At 41.8% G+C, this 15,650-nt stretch overlaps 1 protein-coding gene across 1 annotated transcript in view; it reads right to left on the bottom strand.

The window, feature by feature from the left end:
* Positions 1-5,588: 5,588 nt before the first annotated feature.
* The window catches only part of TEC (tec protein tyrosine kinase), a 40,200-nt gene continuing 30,138 nt past the window's right edge, over positions 5,589-15,650 (bottom strand). Inside the window, exons 10-17 of the mRNA XM_056855635.1 lie at positions 14,921-15,054; positions 12,561-12,635; positions 11,026-11,197; positions 9,997-10,213; positions 8,745-8,809; positions 7,984-8,102; positions 7,244-7,401; positions 5,589-5,717 (exon numbers count right to left, since the gene is read on the bottom strand). Of these exons, the coding sequence (XP_056711613.1) occupies positions 5,646-5,717; positions 7,244-7,401; positions 7,984-8,102; positions 8,745-8,809; positions 9,997-10,213; positions 11,026-11,197; positions 12,561-12,635; positions 14,921-15,054 (1,012 nt within the window). The 3' untranslated portion in view covers positions 5,589-5,645. The remainder of the gene's footprint in view (positions 5,718-7,243; positions 7,402-7,983; positions 8,103-8,744; positions 8,810-9,996; positions 10,214-11,025; positions 11,198-12,560; positions 12,636-14,920; positions 15,055-15,650) is intronic.

Here is a 15,650-nt window from a genome sequence, read left to right as displayed (position 1 = left end):
AGACTTGGGTACATATTTTTATTAGATAATATAAACAAGCTATTTGTTTACGGGGGGAGAATTTTACATAATACATTATTTCTGGAATATTAGAGAAGAACTCAAGATACGCGCCTGCATGGATGAGCTTACAACTAGGGTCAGCAAGTCTTCTAACATCCCTTTTAAAATACCTGAATTCAATTGAAGAATGGGCTTCATGTGTATTTGGTTGTAAGAATGGGAATTGCAAATGTGAATCTTGCTGTAATTATTTCTATCGCTTGTTTGAACCCTGCTGTGATCATATCCTGCAGAAACTGGCTAAACTATTGTTTAAGATCTACTCTTAAGTCAGTTTGTTATTGTTAGTTGGTAATGTTCTAGGAGTGAGTTATTTATGTTTTCTCAGGCTAGATGGATTAGGTTAACTTTCTGAAATTCTCCCACCCCTGGCAATATGCAGGGTTTTACATAGAATTTTATTTGAACGCTTTACAGTACAGACAAGCCTGCGTTATTGTTTTGGTCACCACCTTCACTGTTGTGTGAATCAAAAAGTAACTGCAGCCATCACACATCACTTCTTAAAAGTTTAGCCTTAAAATGGTGTTGCAGCAGTAAGCACAGTCGGGATTGTCTGTGGTAAATTCTGCGCCTCCTCCAATCCTAGTTGATCAGTTCTGTTCGTAGAAAATGACAGTGAAGGGGGGGGGAATCACTTGGGCTTAAGCGGATTGGAAGAGTGCAAAGGTTACGCTTGCGTTGCAGGAATGAAACCGGTATAGGCTTTGAAATGTCATTGCCTTAGAGAGCAAAGTCTGGCAACGTTAGCTTTATATGTTTGGTTTCGGGGCCTGGTCTCCTAGGAACTGTTTGCGGGATAGCCGCACGGAGATGAGCCTTTTGGTTTCAGTGGGGTTCCCCGTACTGAGCGATCTAGAGGCACACAGAAGAGCTACTGTTAACCACATTACCTGTGTGTATCTTGCTATTAACTACCAGTGTCTCTAATCCAACACACTAACCTCTTCCTTTTTTGTATGATGTAAATAGAATTGTCGGCCAGATTCAGTTCAGTTCTTTTTTTGATTAATGCCAGATCTGGTGGGAAATCCTGCAATTTCAGACAGTGTGGGTAGAATGACTAATTATTCTAAATGGGCCTAAAAGACAAGCACATCCCTAGTGACGTTGGTAGAACCCCAGTGCTTATAGGCTTTCCTCCTCCTGGGCCCTTCGTTTCCCCATATAATTCAAGGAAGGATGTTGTTGGTAACGCCTGCTACATAGAAGATGATCTGGTTAATCCTCAATGACATCATAAAACACGAAAAATTGTCCACAGGCCTCTAAGCCAGAACTCTCTAATCTAGAATTTGAGAGTCTTATTTTTTTTCCCGATTGCTTTGACGTGGAGTTGTATGGTAGTTTGAAATTTTCTTGTTTTGATTTAGGGTGAGTTGGTTGGGGGGGGGTTCCCCATGTAGCCCTTATGAACAACTTGTTAACAATGACTTTCCTTCCCTTTAACAATGTTTTTGGGGAAGAAAGGCCAAAAGACAGGCCTCCTGGAATGTTATTTATTTCAAATACTGATCTTAAATTCCTGTTAAGGTCTTTTGTTGTGAGAAGTAACCAGTAACCACCTTGAAATTCAGTTTGAAGCTGTGGTGCGTTTCAGCTCTACTCCTTTTAGAGTATATTAATTTTTCAAGGCAGATTTGTGACACTTCTGATCCATCTTTAAAATGTAAGGCCTCAATGACACAGGAAATGATGAATATTAATAGAATACAGCTAGCACCCAGATGAAAATCTTTAGTTCCCCTTCCTCTCCAGTGCAGTGTTTCATACTCTAAATACTGTAGGTAAAATACTTTTAATTTTTTAAATAAGGATTTGGGTATAATCTAGCTGTTGCCTGCTGAAATAGCTGGTAAAGTATCAAATGAAGAGGTGTGATTTATAGTTGTAATCAGAAACTCTGGCATTTTATTCTCAGTTAAGAGTTGCAGCACAACTTGTTGAGAACACCACCATTTATATGACACTTTGTGTGTGCTGTTTTCATATTTATTTACCACAATTCGATGATTGACCAAATACCTACTAGGCCTATAGTTATAGGTTTTTGTGTTGGTATCATATTTGTCAATGTTAGACACGTGAGCGTGTTTAAAAACCTGAATTACTCAGGAGGAAGTTGGCTGATTTTCCTTTTGTGTTATTTGCCTGGCATTGACATTAACAGTGTAGTAAGTATGGAGGAGCATTCTGCAGTGCGATCCATTGGAGAGTTACTCCACTTTACACCCATGAAGTCAAGGGATTTAGACTGGAGCAACTCTGCATAGGAAAGTAGCATTAAGCCATTTCTGTGCGAACATTTGTGATAAACTATTTAATTTGAATAAAACTTATTTTTTTTAAATGTTTCACACTCTGATGGAAGGTTTTGAAGGTTTATTATAATGTTTTTGGACAAGAAATGAAGTATAGTTTTATGTATGTGTGTTTGACTTCCTTAAAAAATGGCATGAATAATGCTTCTGGGAGTGGGGCCAGTTCACAGGGGAAGGGTCTGTTACCAAATCGTTAGCTCTGAGTAGACAATTTTTAACATATTCAAAATAAAGTGGAATATGTATAGGGAGGGGAGAAGAGGTCTCATCAGTGTACTGATGATTCCTAACTCTAAAGCTATGGATGATCTCAGTATCTTGCATAGATACTGAATGGTGTTTGGGAGAGATCAGAATCCTGGGGCCTCTGGATATGGGAACTTCTAAGGAACGGTACCACAGTTCCCAGTACCACAGTTAGGAAGGATTTGGAACAACATGAAGCTGCGCCTCTTACGCCCACTAGATCAAGAGTGTCAAACATAAGGCCCGCAGGCCGGATCGTGATGTAGCTACCCCCCTTCTCAATCTGACATGGCCCGCCTCCGATCAAGTGACATTATGTCATATCTGGCCCTTGTAAGACCCCTGCGCTAGATACCCCAAATGGTACAGTAAGATCTGTAGTGATGAGTGCTGCTGGCAGGATCCGTATCCATTTGTATGTGGAAATAGTCTACCAGAGTTACCAAAGCTGTCTTGGTTCTAAAGCCTAGCCTGAAACCAGATTGAAATGGATCAAGGACACATAGGTGTTAACTGGCTGGTGTTAACTGCTATAGGAAAACAACTGCTTTGCTACCCCCCTGCTCAATTAGCTTGCCCCAAAAAGGCAGTTTGGGACTTGTCTATAAATTGCTTTCTGGAGTTCCTTTTTAATAAGAAGCATTGTATTTGCTTCCTTTAGAAACTTTGGAAAAACTCATTGTCACAAATCTCTTGCTCTGAGCCATCAGGCATCCTGATAGTCTCTAAATGAGATTTCAATGGCCATGAAGGACAGAGGTCCAGCTTATAGAATGTAGCCATCATACTTCCCATAATCCTGTTGATATCCACCAGGGAATCCAATCCACAACTATCCATGTAAACTTGACCAAATGGTGCTTCTGATAATTGCACTACCTGATAACCTTTCTTGGTTCTGACCTGGGCTTCAGTTTATCTGCAAGCGATCTAGCAAAGGTGCCATGGCTTATATCTCCAACACCAAATTCAAGATAGGTAGTGGTAGTCCAGCAGAAGCTCTATCCTGTCTGCACTAGGAATCTGGAGAGGGAGAAAGATTCATGGAAGATCTTAGCTGCCTCTCATCCTGTCCTGGGTTGATGAGGGCCATATACCTGGCTGAAGTAAGTGAAACAGAAAAACCTTCAGCTAGGTCAACCTGCTCTTCCAAGAGCAGTTCACAAATAACAGGGATCTTATTTTTCACTGACCTGGCATTGCACAGCATCAAAACTCCACTGCGTGATACACACATTTCTCAGTCTAGGAAGGAGGTAGGATAGGTCCTCAACTGTCCTATACCCCCATTGTCATGTAGTCCATGCTACTCATATAGTGCTGATACTCTCCAAACCTTCCCACTATCCACTAATAACTCACACTACCAAATAAAGCAGCAGCACAGCCCAATCCCCAAAACTACCATGACGAGACAAAATTTTAATGCCAAAGTGCCAGAGCTCCACCCTGGAGGTCTGCTATTAAAATACTTTTTTATTTACCCATTTTCAGTTGAGACATTTCCCCTTTTCTACCGATAGTTCTGGTTGTATTTGCTCTATATTTTGGATTGTCTTCTGCTTATTTTATTCTACACTGCCTACACCATTTGATCCAAGAGCCAAGCCTTTGCACTTGGATGTTGTGAGAAATCTTGGAATCTAGTGGAACGGCATGAAGCAGCAAAAGATCTTGGGAAGAACCTTAGCATAATCTGAACATAAAAATTAATGGTGCAGCATGGTTAGCAGGATGTCAAGTGAAACACGCTTTGGGTTGTATAATATTTTCATTAGTAGGGCTACAAAGCCCACGTTATGTGCCAAATTCAAACAAGAAAATGACCGAAACATTCCTGTGTATAGCAAAATTCCAAGTATACAAGTTTGTCTTTTACTTACAAATGCTGCGTGTCAAAGATACAGTTGTGATTTAATATAAATACTTGTGTTCAGTGTGTCTATTTACAATGTGCAGGCTATATAAATTACTGTAAGGTTGCTGTGTCAAAGTCCAACCTCCAGTTGCTTCCTTACTGATCTATTCACAGTGCCCAGGATGAATTACGGCAGTGTCAGTCCAGCCAATCAGATGTTTCGCTACATACACCTTTTTCTATGCTCTATGTATCAGATGCGCTATCACTATGTCCTGTGGCGCACACAGCAGCCATGTTGATACCACTGGCTTTAGGTTTGCCAGCCTCTACTTAAAAAGTCCCTTGGAGACGACTCTGTGATAAAATATAAAAGTACAATCCTTGATGCAAGACAGAGTCGCTGATCAGTGCTCACTATCAAAAAAGTACATTTAAAAAGGGAAATTTCTGGGGTTATGGAATAGCAGCAATATTTATAGCTTTGACCAGCCGCCAAGAGATGCTGACTTTTCAAGGCAACTCCCTGAAAGGAATACTATAGCCACAGCTGACCCTCACACAAGAGTCATTCTTCTTCATCTTCTCTATTTACTTCATTTATGCCATGCCTTTCACCCTAATGAGGACCCAAAGCGGCTTACCTCATTCTCCTTTCCTCTATTTAATCCTCACAACAACCCTGGGAGGTAAATTAGGCTGTGTGCGTGTGTAACTGGACCAAATTCATCCATCACGATTCCATGGCAGAGCAGGGACTGAAACCCAGAACTTCCAGATCCTAGTCTGACAATCAATCACCATATTACACCAGTTCGTCATGCGTGAATAGTGATAACTATTATCTGAAAGTAGAAATGAGGGAAAGACTTGTGCGTCATTCATGTGTAGATTAGTGGTCAAACGGGGGTTTCTGGTCTACATATTTCTACTTGGCCATGCTCAAGGATGTCCAGTTCAGAATGAGTATTGCGTAAGTAGCTAAGGAAACGATGGGTGTCTTGGTAAAACTCTTCTTACAAAAAAATTACATGCTTATCGCTTGGTCCCTTTCTGGTCCATTCAGCAGCATCCAGGATATAGCTGTTACCAAAAAAGAACACAGCAGCATCTCTGGCCAGCTCTACTGTGACCTTCTGTGCCTCTGTCATTCCTTCTCAAGAAGCATCCTCTGATATGGCATAAATCTTTTGAAGGAGATCTTGAAATGTAGGGCGCCTGTCTGGGTTCTAGAAATGTTTAAAAGGGTTTTGTTAGAACTGCTAATTCTGCAACTCCCATTACAATAATCCACTGAAGCAATAATATTAGGCAAATACAGATGTGTTAAAAATAGGATACTTAATTAGTGCTGTACTACTCGTTCAACCAGAAATCAAATTAGGAGTTCAAGTTTTCATTTTTGTATAACAACAGAGAACTTTTAAAAAGTCATAAAGTGAAATGGCTACAAGAGAACACAATGTGAGTGGTAAATAATTTATCATATTCACAAATATTGCTCTTGCCAAGTCATGTGGTCTGTGTGTGGTAAGTGCTGTCAAGTCATTTCCGACTCATGGTGACCCTATGTGGTCTATCCCTCACCTACTGTAGGAAACTCAATAAAGAACTCTTGCAATATTGGGATAAATCCATTGATGCTAATAGAAGACAGTGTTTTGTCTGGTGTATTTTTTTGCTACTGAGTAATTTTCATATAGCTGAGACACGAGATTCCATGATTTATAGATTTATATCCTGAGTCTCAATAAAACACCCCAAAGGTGACTTACAGTTTTAAAAAAAATAAGACATTTTTTCTTGAGAATGCTGTTGGCCTGAATAGCCCTCTTACACAACAGACAGACTGTAATAGCTCAAAATCTATTTGTAAATAAACTATTTACAAACTATTTGTAAATAAAAGGTGATCAAGCTGGACTCACAAATGTGTGACAGACATTATTACAGAATGTAACAACTGCACATCCTTAACATCCTCCTATTGAGTACTCAGCTTGCTGGGGATAAAGGGAAGATGACTGGGGAAGGCACTGGCAAACCACCCAGCAAACAAAGTCTGCCTAGGAAACGTCGGGATGTGACGTCACCCCATGGGTCAGGAATGACCCGGTGCTTGCACGGGACCTTTAACTTTACTGGTTATTCATTTATAAAACAATTTATTCTCTGATAACAAAAAAGTATAATTGCAACTTTTTTTTCTCAATTTGCATTTCAACCAAGTTAGGTCTACTTGTTGTTACAATTCATGAGCCATCCAAATTTCATTCTGGACTGATTTTCATTCTGGACTGATCCCAATTTTACATCGTATGACTTGTTCCTTAGTCCACAAAACATGCCTATTTATCTCCCTCGCCTCTTGCTTCATGCTTGTTTTCTCCCATTACTTATGTTTCAAATGCTCTCTGATATTCTCACAGCGCAATGCTGAGACACACCCTTCTAAATCCATAGAAGCCCTGTAAATTCCTCCTCCTTTGTGGCTGATATTCTGAAAGAGAGATGAACGACTGTTGTATGTTACTATGACCTACAGGACAAAACACTCCTTTTGTCCTTTACTGTGGACAAAAGAGGTGCTGGGGCTATACTGGCTCAACTGCAGGAACTCCATGGAGATATATAATGGATGTAAAAGGCGAAAGAACTTAGAAGCCATGCAAGTAGTAGATGTTCTCCCTTGAGTTGGGAGCCTTGGCCAAATAGACAACATATATAATGGATATATACAATAATGTACCCATACCTCTTGCCAGCACACCATCATGACATCATAAACATTCTTAGAGGCTAACTTCGGCCGAAACAGGCGGTGTCCTTGGCTAATCATAGTCACCACTTCATAGTTTGTGTTTGTCTCAAAAGGCATTTTGCCCTCAGTAAACACTTCCCACATGGTAACCCCTGGGGGAAAAAAACAGCATCTATCATGTTTACGATCACAGAAGATTTTGAACAAGAACACAAAGATTTATATTCTAGTACAGCACATATAGAGAGCCCCGTGGCGCAGAGTGGTAAAGCTGCAGTACTGCAGTCCAAGCTCTGCTCACGACCTGAGTTCGATCCCAATGGGAGTCGGTTTCAGGTAGCCGGCTCAAGGTTGACTCAGCCTTCCATCCTTCCGAGGTTGGTCAAATGAGTACCCAGCTTGCTTGGGGTAAAGGGAAGATGACTGGGGAAGGCACTGGCAAACCACCCCGTAAACAAAGTCTGCCTAGTAAACGTCGGGATGTGACGTCACCCCATGGGTCAGGAATGACCTGGTGCTTGCACAGGGGACCTTTACCTTTTACAGCACATATGTTAAAACTGGCTTAAAATTTGGCTTTCCCGTATGCATATTCAATCATTCTGAATTTTTGTTTCAGTACAATTTAATCACGACTGCCTCCGCTGACCATTTGAACGGGCTGCAGTTATATGCTATTGAATCTGGGGGGGGGAACCCTATTATAGCCACACATTTAAAAAATACACCCTTACCGAAAGACCAGACGTCTGACTTGCTGCTGAACCGGCTATAATTAAAAACTTCTGGTGGGCACCACTTCACTGGAAACTTAGCACCTGAAGAGCTTGTGTACTGATCATCAAGTACATATCTTAAAAGAAAAAATGGAGATGAAGAAGAAGAGTTGGTTTTTATATGCTGACTTTCTCTACCACTTAAGGAAGACTCAAACCAGCTTACAATCACCTTTCCTTCCCCTCCCCACAACAGACACCCTGTGAGGTAGGTGGGGCTGAGAGAGCTCTAAGAGAGCTGTGACTAGCCCAAGGTCACCCAGCTGGCTTTGTGTGGAGGAGTGGGGAAACCAACCTGGTTCACCAGATTAGCCTCCACTGCTTATGTGGAGGAGTGGGGAATCATATCCGGTTCTCCAGGTCAGAGCCCACCGCTCCAAACCACAGCTGTTATCCTCTACACCACGCTGGCTCTCTAGGATAGGATTGATGAGCAATCCTATCTGCTGTTACCTTAAGATTCCTCTAAATGCACAATTTCAGTGTCTCTATTACTGTGCTGAGCACTGTTGGTAAGTGATAATGTGATATATAACCCCCACATACAAAAGACAATCAATTCCAGAAAAAAATACATGAGTCAAAAGAGACAATAACATTTAGCATTTTTATTTATTTGCAGAATTTATATGGTGCCTTTTCAGAGATCTGTTCGAGGTGGTTCACAAAACAAAAAAAATGAGATGAAAGATTAAAAATCATTAAAAGTTGTTCATTACCTTGTCATTCCAAAGTCAGACACTTTCACCACACCTGACTCGTTCACCAAACAGTTCCGAGCGGCCTAAAGGGGGAAAAAAGGGAAAGAAATCTCATTATCAGCGGTGAGCACTTCCCCACGGTTCTCACATTAAAGCTGCATAACAGCAAACATAAAGAGTCAACAGCTGCCAAGCAGCAGACACTGCTTTCCTAAGTAAATCTTCCCCCACCCAAGACTACTGATTTGTTATTTTGAAGCCTGATAGCTTAAAAAAAAAAATCAACTAACTTCCCCCTCCTTTTCCTATATTCACATTCACTGCATATCCGAGCCAATTTACCACTAGATACTCCAGGGCCATTTATGCTTGGTAATTAGCTGCGCGTTCCAGGTTGAATTGCCCCACAATTTTTTTTAAAAAAATTTCACACTGAACCGTCATTCTGGAAGTGACTGCGAAGCCCGCGCATACCTGCTTTGCACTACTTAAGAGCCCCTTTAACACGACCGTTGGTGTTTGCTCTGCCCCCGCCACGAAGAATCCCCTGAAGGAACCATGCAAAATAACAGTGGCGCATTAGCTATGCACATGCTAATGGCTATGCAAACAGGAACAAAGGAACAGGCGAGTGGGGGGGAGTGGAATTTCTCCTTTTGCGTTGGGACCGTGAACAGGCATTTTTAAAGTCACATTTTAAAAAAGAGCTTTGAGCGATCATCAAAATTGACCATGCATAAATGGCCCAGGACAAAAGTGGTTTAAATAAATACAGTTGTGGGTTGAGCAGTGAGAAATGTAAGAGGCAGCACTGCTGGATTTACAGTGCAATTCTAAACAGAGCTGCACCCTTCTGAGCACACTAGGGTTGCCAACCTCCGGGTGGTGGCTGGATATCTCCTGCTATTACAACTGATCTCCAAACAATAGAAATCAGTTCCCCTGAAGAGTATGGCTGCTTTGGCAACTGGACTCTATGTATGGTTACCAACCTCCAGGTAATAGCTGGAGTTCTCCCACTATTACAACTGATCTCCAGTCAATAGAGATCAGTTCACCTGGAGAAAATGGCCACTTGGGCACATTTAAAGAGGAACTGCAACTTCTTCAACAGTGTGTTTTCAAACTTTTTTGAAGGTATATATATATACTGCTTTGTTTTTCTTTTGTCGCCGTTGCTGCATAAGAGAAAGTTATGAACTAGAAAGTGTGTGTGTACAACAGCTTTTAATGCTTCCAATGTATAGAGTCCCTTCAATATATTACTTACTAGATCTCTGTGGATAAAGCCGTTTCTTTCTAGGTACTCCATTCCTTCACATACATCCTGGCACATTGTCAGTAGGTTGTCGTTAGTAAAATGCCCACGTCTTTGCCGAAGGTAATTCAGAAGGCAACCATGCTCCATGAATTCTGTCACTATGTAAATAGGTCTTTGCTGAGTACAGACTCCATACAACTGAACTAACTTAGGATGGGTTAACTTCCTGGAAGGAATGAAAACAGAAGTTACTATTACTTTTAGCATGTGCAAAATTAGCTTTACTTAAAATAACATTAACAGGGCAACCCTATGCTGCAGAGACTGGAATAACTTTGCATAGGAGTACCCTTGTTGCTACAATAATCTCCAAATGCTTTCAACAGTTGATGCAATCCGACCGGGGAGCGAGCTATTAACAAGGTATCGCCAGTGTACGTAAGAGTAGAAATAGAGGAGTTTGCTAGTACAGGCGCGTGTGAGCTTGGCGGCCTAAGCCTGTCAGATGTATTATTTATATAGAGATTGACAGGGAAGGTGCCAAAACACATCCTAGGACTACAGTGTTAATACCATACATGACAAGGGCTTTTAGAAGGTGCTGCACTGAAATTTTCAAGTATTTGCTTTGCTTAGTCGTTATTTTATTAAATCTAAAAAACATACAAGCTAAAGACCTAAAGCTACAGAAGTCACAACAGAATAAAACAGCCAAACATGATCGTGCTTTAGTTATTAACAATGCAATCTAAAGCAAAATGACATCTTTTTAAATCCATTGAAGGCAGTGGGCTTAGAAAGGTGTCACTCTGCTTAGGACTGCACTGTGAAAGATCTTTACAATCAAAATGTCTTTCTGCAGAGCTCAATGGAACTAAGAAAGGGGGCTGGCGGCTCTTCGCTAAACATTGACGCCATCAAAGAAATGGCCAATCCACTTGCCATGGACCAGAGGAAACAGAGATCAGAGATGAACAGAGGGGACAAAAGCACTCTCTAAATTGCAGGCTGTTTAGGGCCTTTCAACCAGTTACTTACATCATGACTTTAGCTTCCTCTATGAAGTCCTCCTCGTACATTGCACCTTCTCGGATCGCTTTGATGGCCACTTTATACTGTGCCCTCCATTTGCCCAGACGCACGACCCCAAAGAGGCCGCTGCCCAGTTCTCTCATAAAGGTGAGCTCTGCAGGATTGATTTCCCATTTCTCTACAGGAAAGGAAAACAAGACAAATATTGTTCAGGCCACACAGGGTACTCTGAGCTTGGGTCTTTTGTGCATGGCTGTCTCACTTGCCATCACTCCTCCGATGACTTCAGGTCTTTGTTTGGATTAGGCATGCCGTTTCTGACTGTCAGAGGTCGCCTCACTCTCCCCCTGCGTTTTCCCGCGTTTTGCCCATGTTTTCAAATTTGAGATAAAACAGGTCTCTGAAAACGTGGGGGAAACATGGGGAGACACAGGGAGATAGCAAGGCGACCTCTGCTGGTCAGAAACAGCATGCATAATACAAACAAAGATCTGAAGTCATTGGAGGGGTGACAGCTAGTGAAACAGCCATGCATAAAAGACCATACTGAAAGGCAGGCTATGGGGACCCTATTCTTCTCCAAAAGCGTTCTAAGCACCACTCCTGCCATTTTTTTAATGTTCTGATGGTGTTTTTTTCCAAGTACAAAGGTCTCACAAAACAGCTATTTATAAGATAAAAATTGTGCAGTGGTGGAAGGGGGCTTCACTTCATCTCATCGAACCCTTGAATGCTAAAGCGGAATATTTTGTGTTAAAGCATCCTCAACAAACACCCAAGCAGCCTCCACTTCCAGACCTACAAGCAGTATATTCTGGTAAGTATGTGAAACAGGATTAATATCCTATAAGTACGTGAAACAGGATTAATTTATCACATTACTTAAAAAGGATATCGTAACCGAAAGGTAAAGGCTACAACAATCTGAGCGCTCTGCTGGCTTTCCACAAACTATGCAAAACTGAATTATTCAAGAGGGCTATACAGGCAATAGGGTAGCACTCTACAAACGATTCACAAAATTACCTGGATAAATGATTAAGGACTGTGCTCTATACTACTATCCATCCCTTCCAGATTTTGAAGCCTCTTATTTACACCAGCAATAGCTATTCTGACTGAACAGCAAGGTACCATTTTTGCATTAAAATAATGTAGGAACTGCTAGGAAAAGTTGAAGGCAGCAGAAAAAGAGGAAGACCCAACAAGAGATGGATTGAGTCTATAAAGGAACTACAGCCCTCAATTTCCAAGGCTGTTAAGGATAGGATGTTTTGGAGGACATGATTCATAGAGTCGCCATGAGTAAGAAGCAGCTTGTTGGCACTTAACACCCAAAGTGTAGGAACACACACTTACTAATGCAGGTCATCACAATAAAGGACTAGAACTTTTTAATATTTGAGTTCATTGTAGATTACCTTCTTTTTCCAAGGAAATGGAATGGTTATATCCTACAGAACCTTTCTGCCAATGGAGATGATTTCTTCTGGCAAAAGGGGCCATCCCTACATTTTTTTTCTATGGGCATGTACACATACCATAACTGAATCCTGCAGTGGTTGGTGTGACTTTCTTCTTTGGAGTCACCGGATATCGTAGCCTTGTCACAAGTCCTAAAGCACAGAGAAAATTAATATGGAAAATAGCTTACCTCTGAAATTATGATGGTAGAAAACTATCTAAACTATTGTCACTAACCATATTATTGAATTGCCATACTGAGCATTTCCCTTTCTTAAAAAGGAAGTGTAAGTTTTTTAAAAAACATAGTAAGTACACAGGGTTGGATCCTACCTAGAATTTCAACACATGGAAGGATTTCTGGGTTTGGAGGCACAACTTTCCCACCTCCCTCCTCCTGCTGCAATCCAAAATGCCCCCAAAACTGCTGTTCTTGGGGGACAGGGGATTCACACATTACAGGATACACAGGCTACACCTGCAGACCCCACTTTCTGTTAGACAGAGGTAAGTCGTGGGTTCCCAATTCCTGAATGTTCAGTACCTAATTTGGATTAGCATCACTGCGTTTATGAAGGGGGTAGCTTCAGCCTTCCTCCTTGTGCCATTTTCTCATCTTGAAAGAGCCCTGGGGGGCACTACTTAGTCTACTCAGGAAGGACAAGCGTTCCCCGTGGATATGCCTGGGTTTCCCAAATTCCACATTCCTGGGAACGCTGCAGTTGGGAAAACAGCATGGGAGGTTGAAGCACCTTCTCCACTCACATCACAGTCCAGATCCAAATTGGATACCACATACATGGGAACTGAGGAGAACTCACCTCTGAGCTGTGATATACGACGCAGGGTGGGGACCCAAGAGAAGACGAGTTGGTTTTTATATGCCGACTTTCTCTACCACTTAAGGAAGAATCAAACCAGCTTACAATCACCTTCCCATCCCCTCCCCACAACAGACACCCTGTGAGGTAGGTGGGGCTGAGAGAGCTCTAAGAGAGCTGTGACTAGCCCAAGGTCACCCAGCTGGCTTTGTGTAAAGGAGTGGGGAAACCAACCTGGTTCACCAGATTAGCATCCGCCGCTCATGTGGAGGAGTGGGGAATCAAACCCGGTTCTCCAGTTCAGAGTCCACTGCTCCAAACCACAGCTCTTAACCAGTACAGCACACTAGCCAACAGTCAACCTATGTGCTCCATAATTTGCGAATTAAAAAAATTAAGAGCATTCTGGGACTCCAAACGTGTACATAATTAAACAGTATATTACAAGCAGAGACTCAAAAGTGTACAACTTCGAAAGTAAGAAAACAGATAGCAGGAAGGGACATTTTAAGTGTATGTATTGTATTAATGCCAAAGCTATGGAGAAGCCTCACAATAACACACTGATCAGGATCCAAATAAATGTACATCTAGTTCCATGGGCCTAAAGTGCCTAGTACTTTTGACTTAGGCGCAGTTTCTTAAACTGCACCACCCCTAGGATTTTGGAAACTGAGGGTAGTTGTAAACACAAGTGTTTGAACACAAGTAAAGTTACAGCTGCAATCCGCCTAAGTGAATTTTGATGTAGAAGTAAGACCACTGAAATCATTAATAACGTTGCTCTGTGGGTCACTTCTCTGGGAATACGTTTTACTGAAATTAATTAGTCATACTTGCAAATAAATGTGCTTAGGTTTGGGATGGCAAGGAAATATATCTTTGTGAGAGTCATAAGTCATTTCTTGAGTCCCCTGGCACAGGACGTGATAACGGCTCATTGTTTAACTAGGTTCTAATAAAGGCTAGACAAATCTCTTAAAAAATGGGGGGAAATGGCTATGAAGTAACCTGATCAAAACAAAATCCTTTGCAAATTTGCTTCACCCTGCAATGGTTCAAGGGAACTGTGTTTTGTTATTCACAGTAGTTCTTGGAATAACAGATTTGATAGATATGTGTAAAGGAGAGCAAAGCGTGCCCTTTGCATGCAGAAGATCAGGTTGATGAGTATGACCCAGTAAAGCTTAAGACCATAAGAAAGGACTTGCTGGATCAGACCAAGGTTTATCAAGTCCAGCAGTCTGTTCATACAGTGGCCAACCAGGTGCCTCTAGGAAGCCCCCAAACAAGACGACTGCAGCAGCATTATCCTGCCTTTGTTCCACAGCACCTAATATAATAGTCATGCTCCTCTGATCCTGGAGAGAATAGCTATGCATCATGACTAGTATCCATTTTGACTAGTGGCCATGGATAGCTCCCTCCTCCATGAACGTGTCCACTCCTCTCTTAAAGCCTTCCAAGTTGGTAGCCATCTCCACATCCTGGGGCAGGGAGTTCCACAATTTAACTATGTGTTGTGTGAAGAAATACTTCCTTCTCCTGTTAGCTATTAAGTAATGAATCTGGTTTCTTAAAGCAGTGCACATGCAAATTATAAGGGACTTGTTTACCTGCAGCATTGTGTTTATGGTACTCAATTAACTCTGGAATGGAGTCAAAGAGATGCTTTTCTGCTAGGTAGTATTGCTTCGGTGAGGTCACTGTGTCTTTGATATGGTAGTGTCTTATTCCAGACGACCCTTCTCTGAAAAAAAATAAGTTTTTTTTTAATATTTACCTGTTACATATCATGTGTGTGTGTGTGTGTGTGTGTGTAAAGTGCCGTCAAGTCGCAGCCGACTTATGGCAACCCCTTTTGGGGTTTTCATGGCAAGAGACTAACAGAGGTGGTTTGCCAGTGCCTTCCTCTGCACAGCAACCCTGACATTCCTTGGTGGTCTCCCATCCAAATACTAACCAGGGCTGACCCTGCTTAGCTTCTGAGATCTGACGAGATCAGGCTAGCCTGGGCCATCCAGGTCAGGGAGTTACATATCATAGGCATGAAATATTTCACAAAGCTTTTTGAGATGTCTGATAAGCAATGTCCAGCCATTCAGGAATGTGATTTGCCTTGCAACAGTTGTTCAAGCAAATTACATTTTTGTTATGTATGCATGTGTGTGTGTAATTGCATCAGGGGAAACCCTGGGCAGCTTGGAGTTCCCCAAGGCTCCTGAACTGTATGTTCCCAATGGCTACTGGGGTTTCCCCCCACCAGTCATGGTTGTGGGGGAAGTGGCAGCAGGTGGCCAAAGTGGGCATATAAGCAGGGGTCTGGTCACTGTATTTTAGTTCTGT

Source organism: Euleptes europaea, chromosome 9 (genome assembly GCF_029931775.1).
Source record: "Euleptes europaea isolate rEulEur1 chromosome 9, rEulEur1.hap1, whole genome shotgun sequence".
Lineage (NCBI taxonomy): Eukaryota > Metazoa > Chordata > Lepidosauria > Squamata > Sphaerodactylidae > Euleptes > Euleptes europaea.
This window is presented reverse-complemented; position numbering and strand designations above follow the sequence as displayed.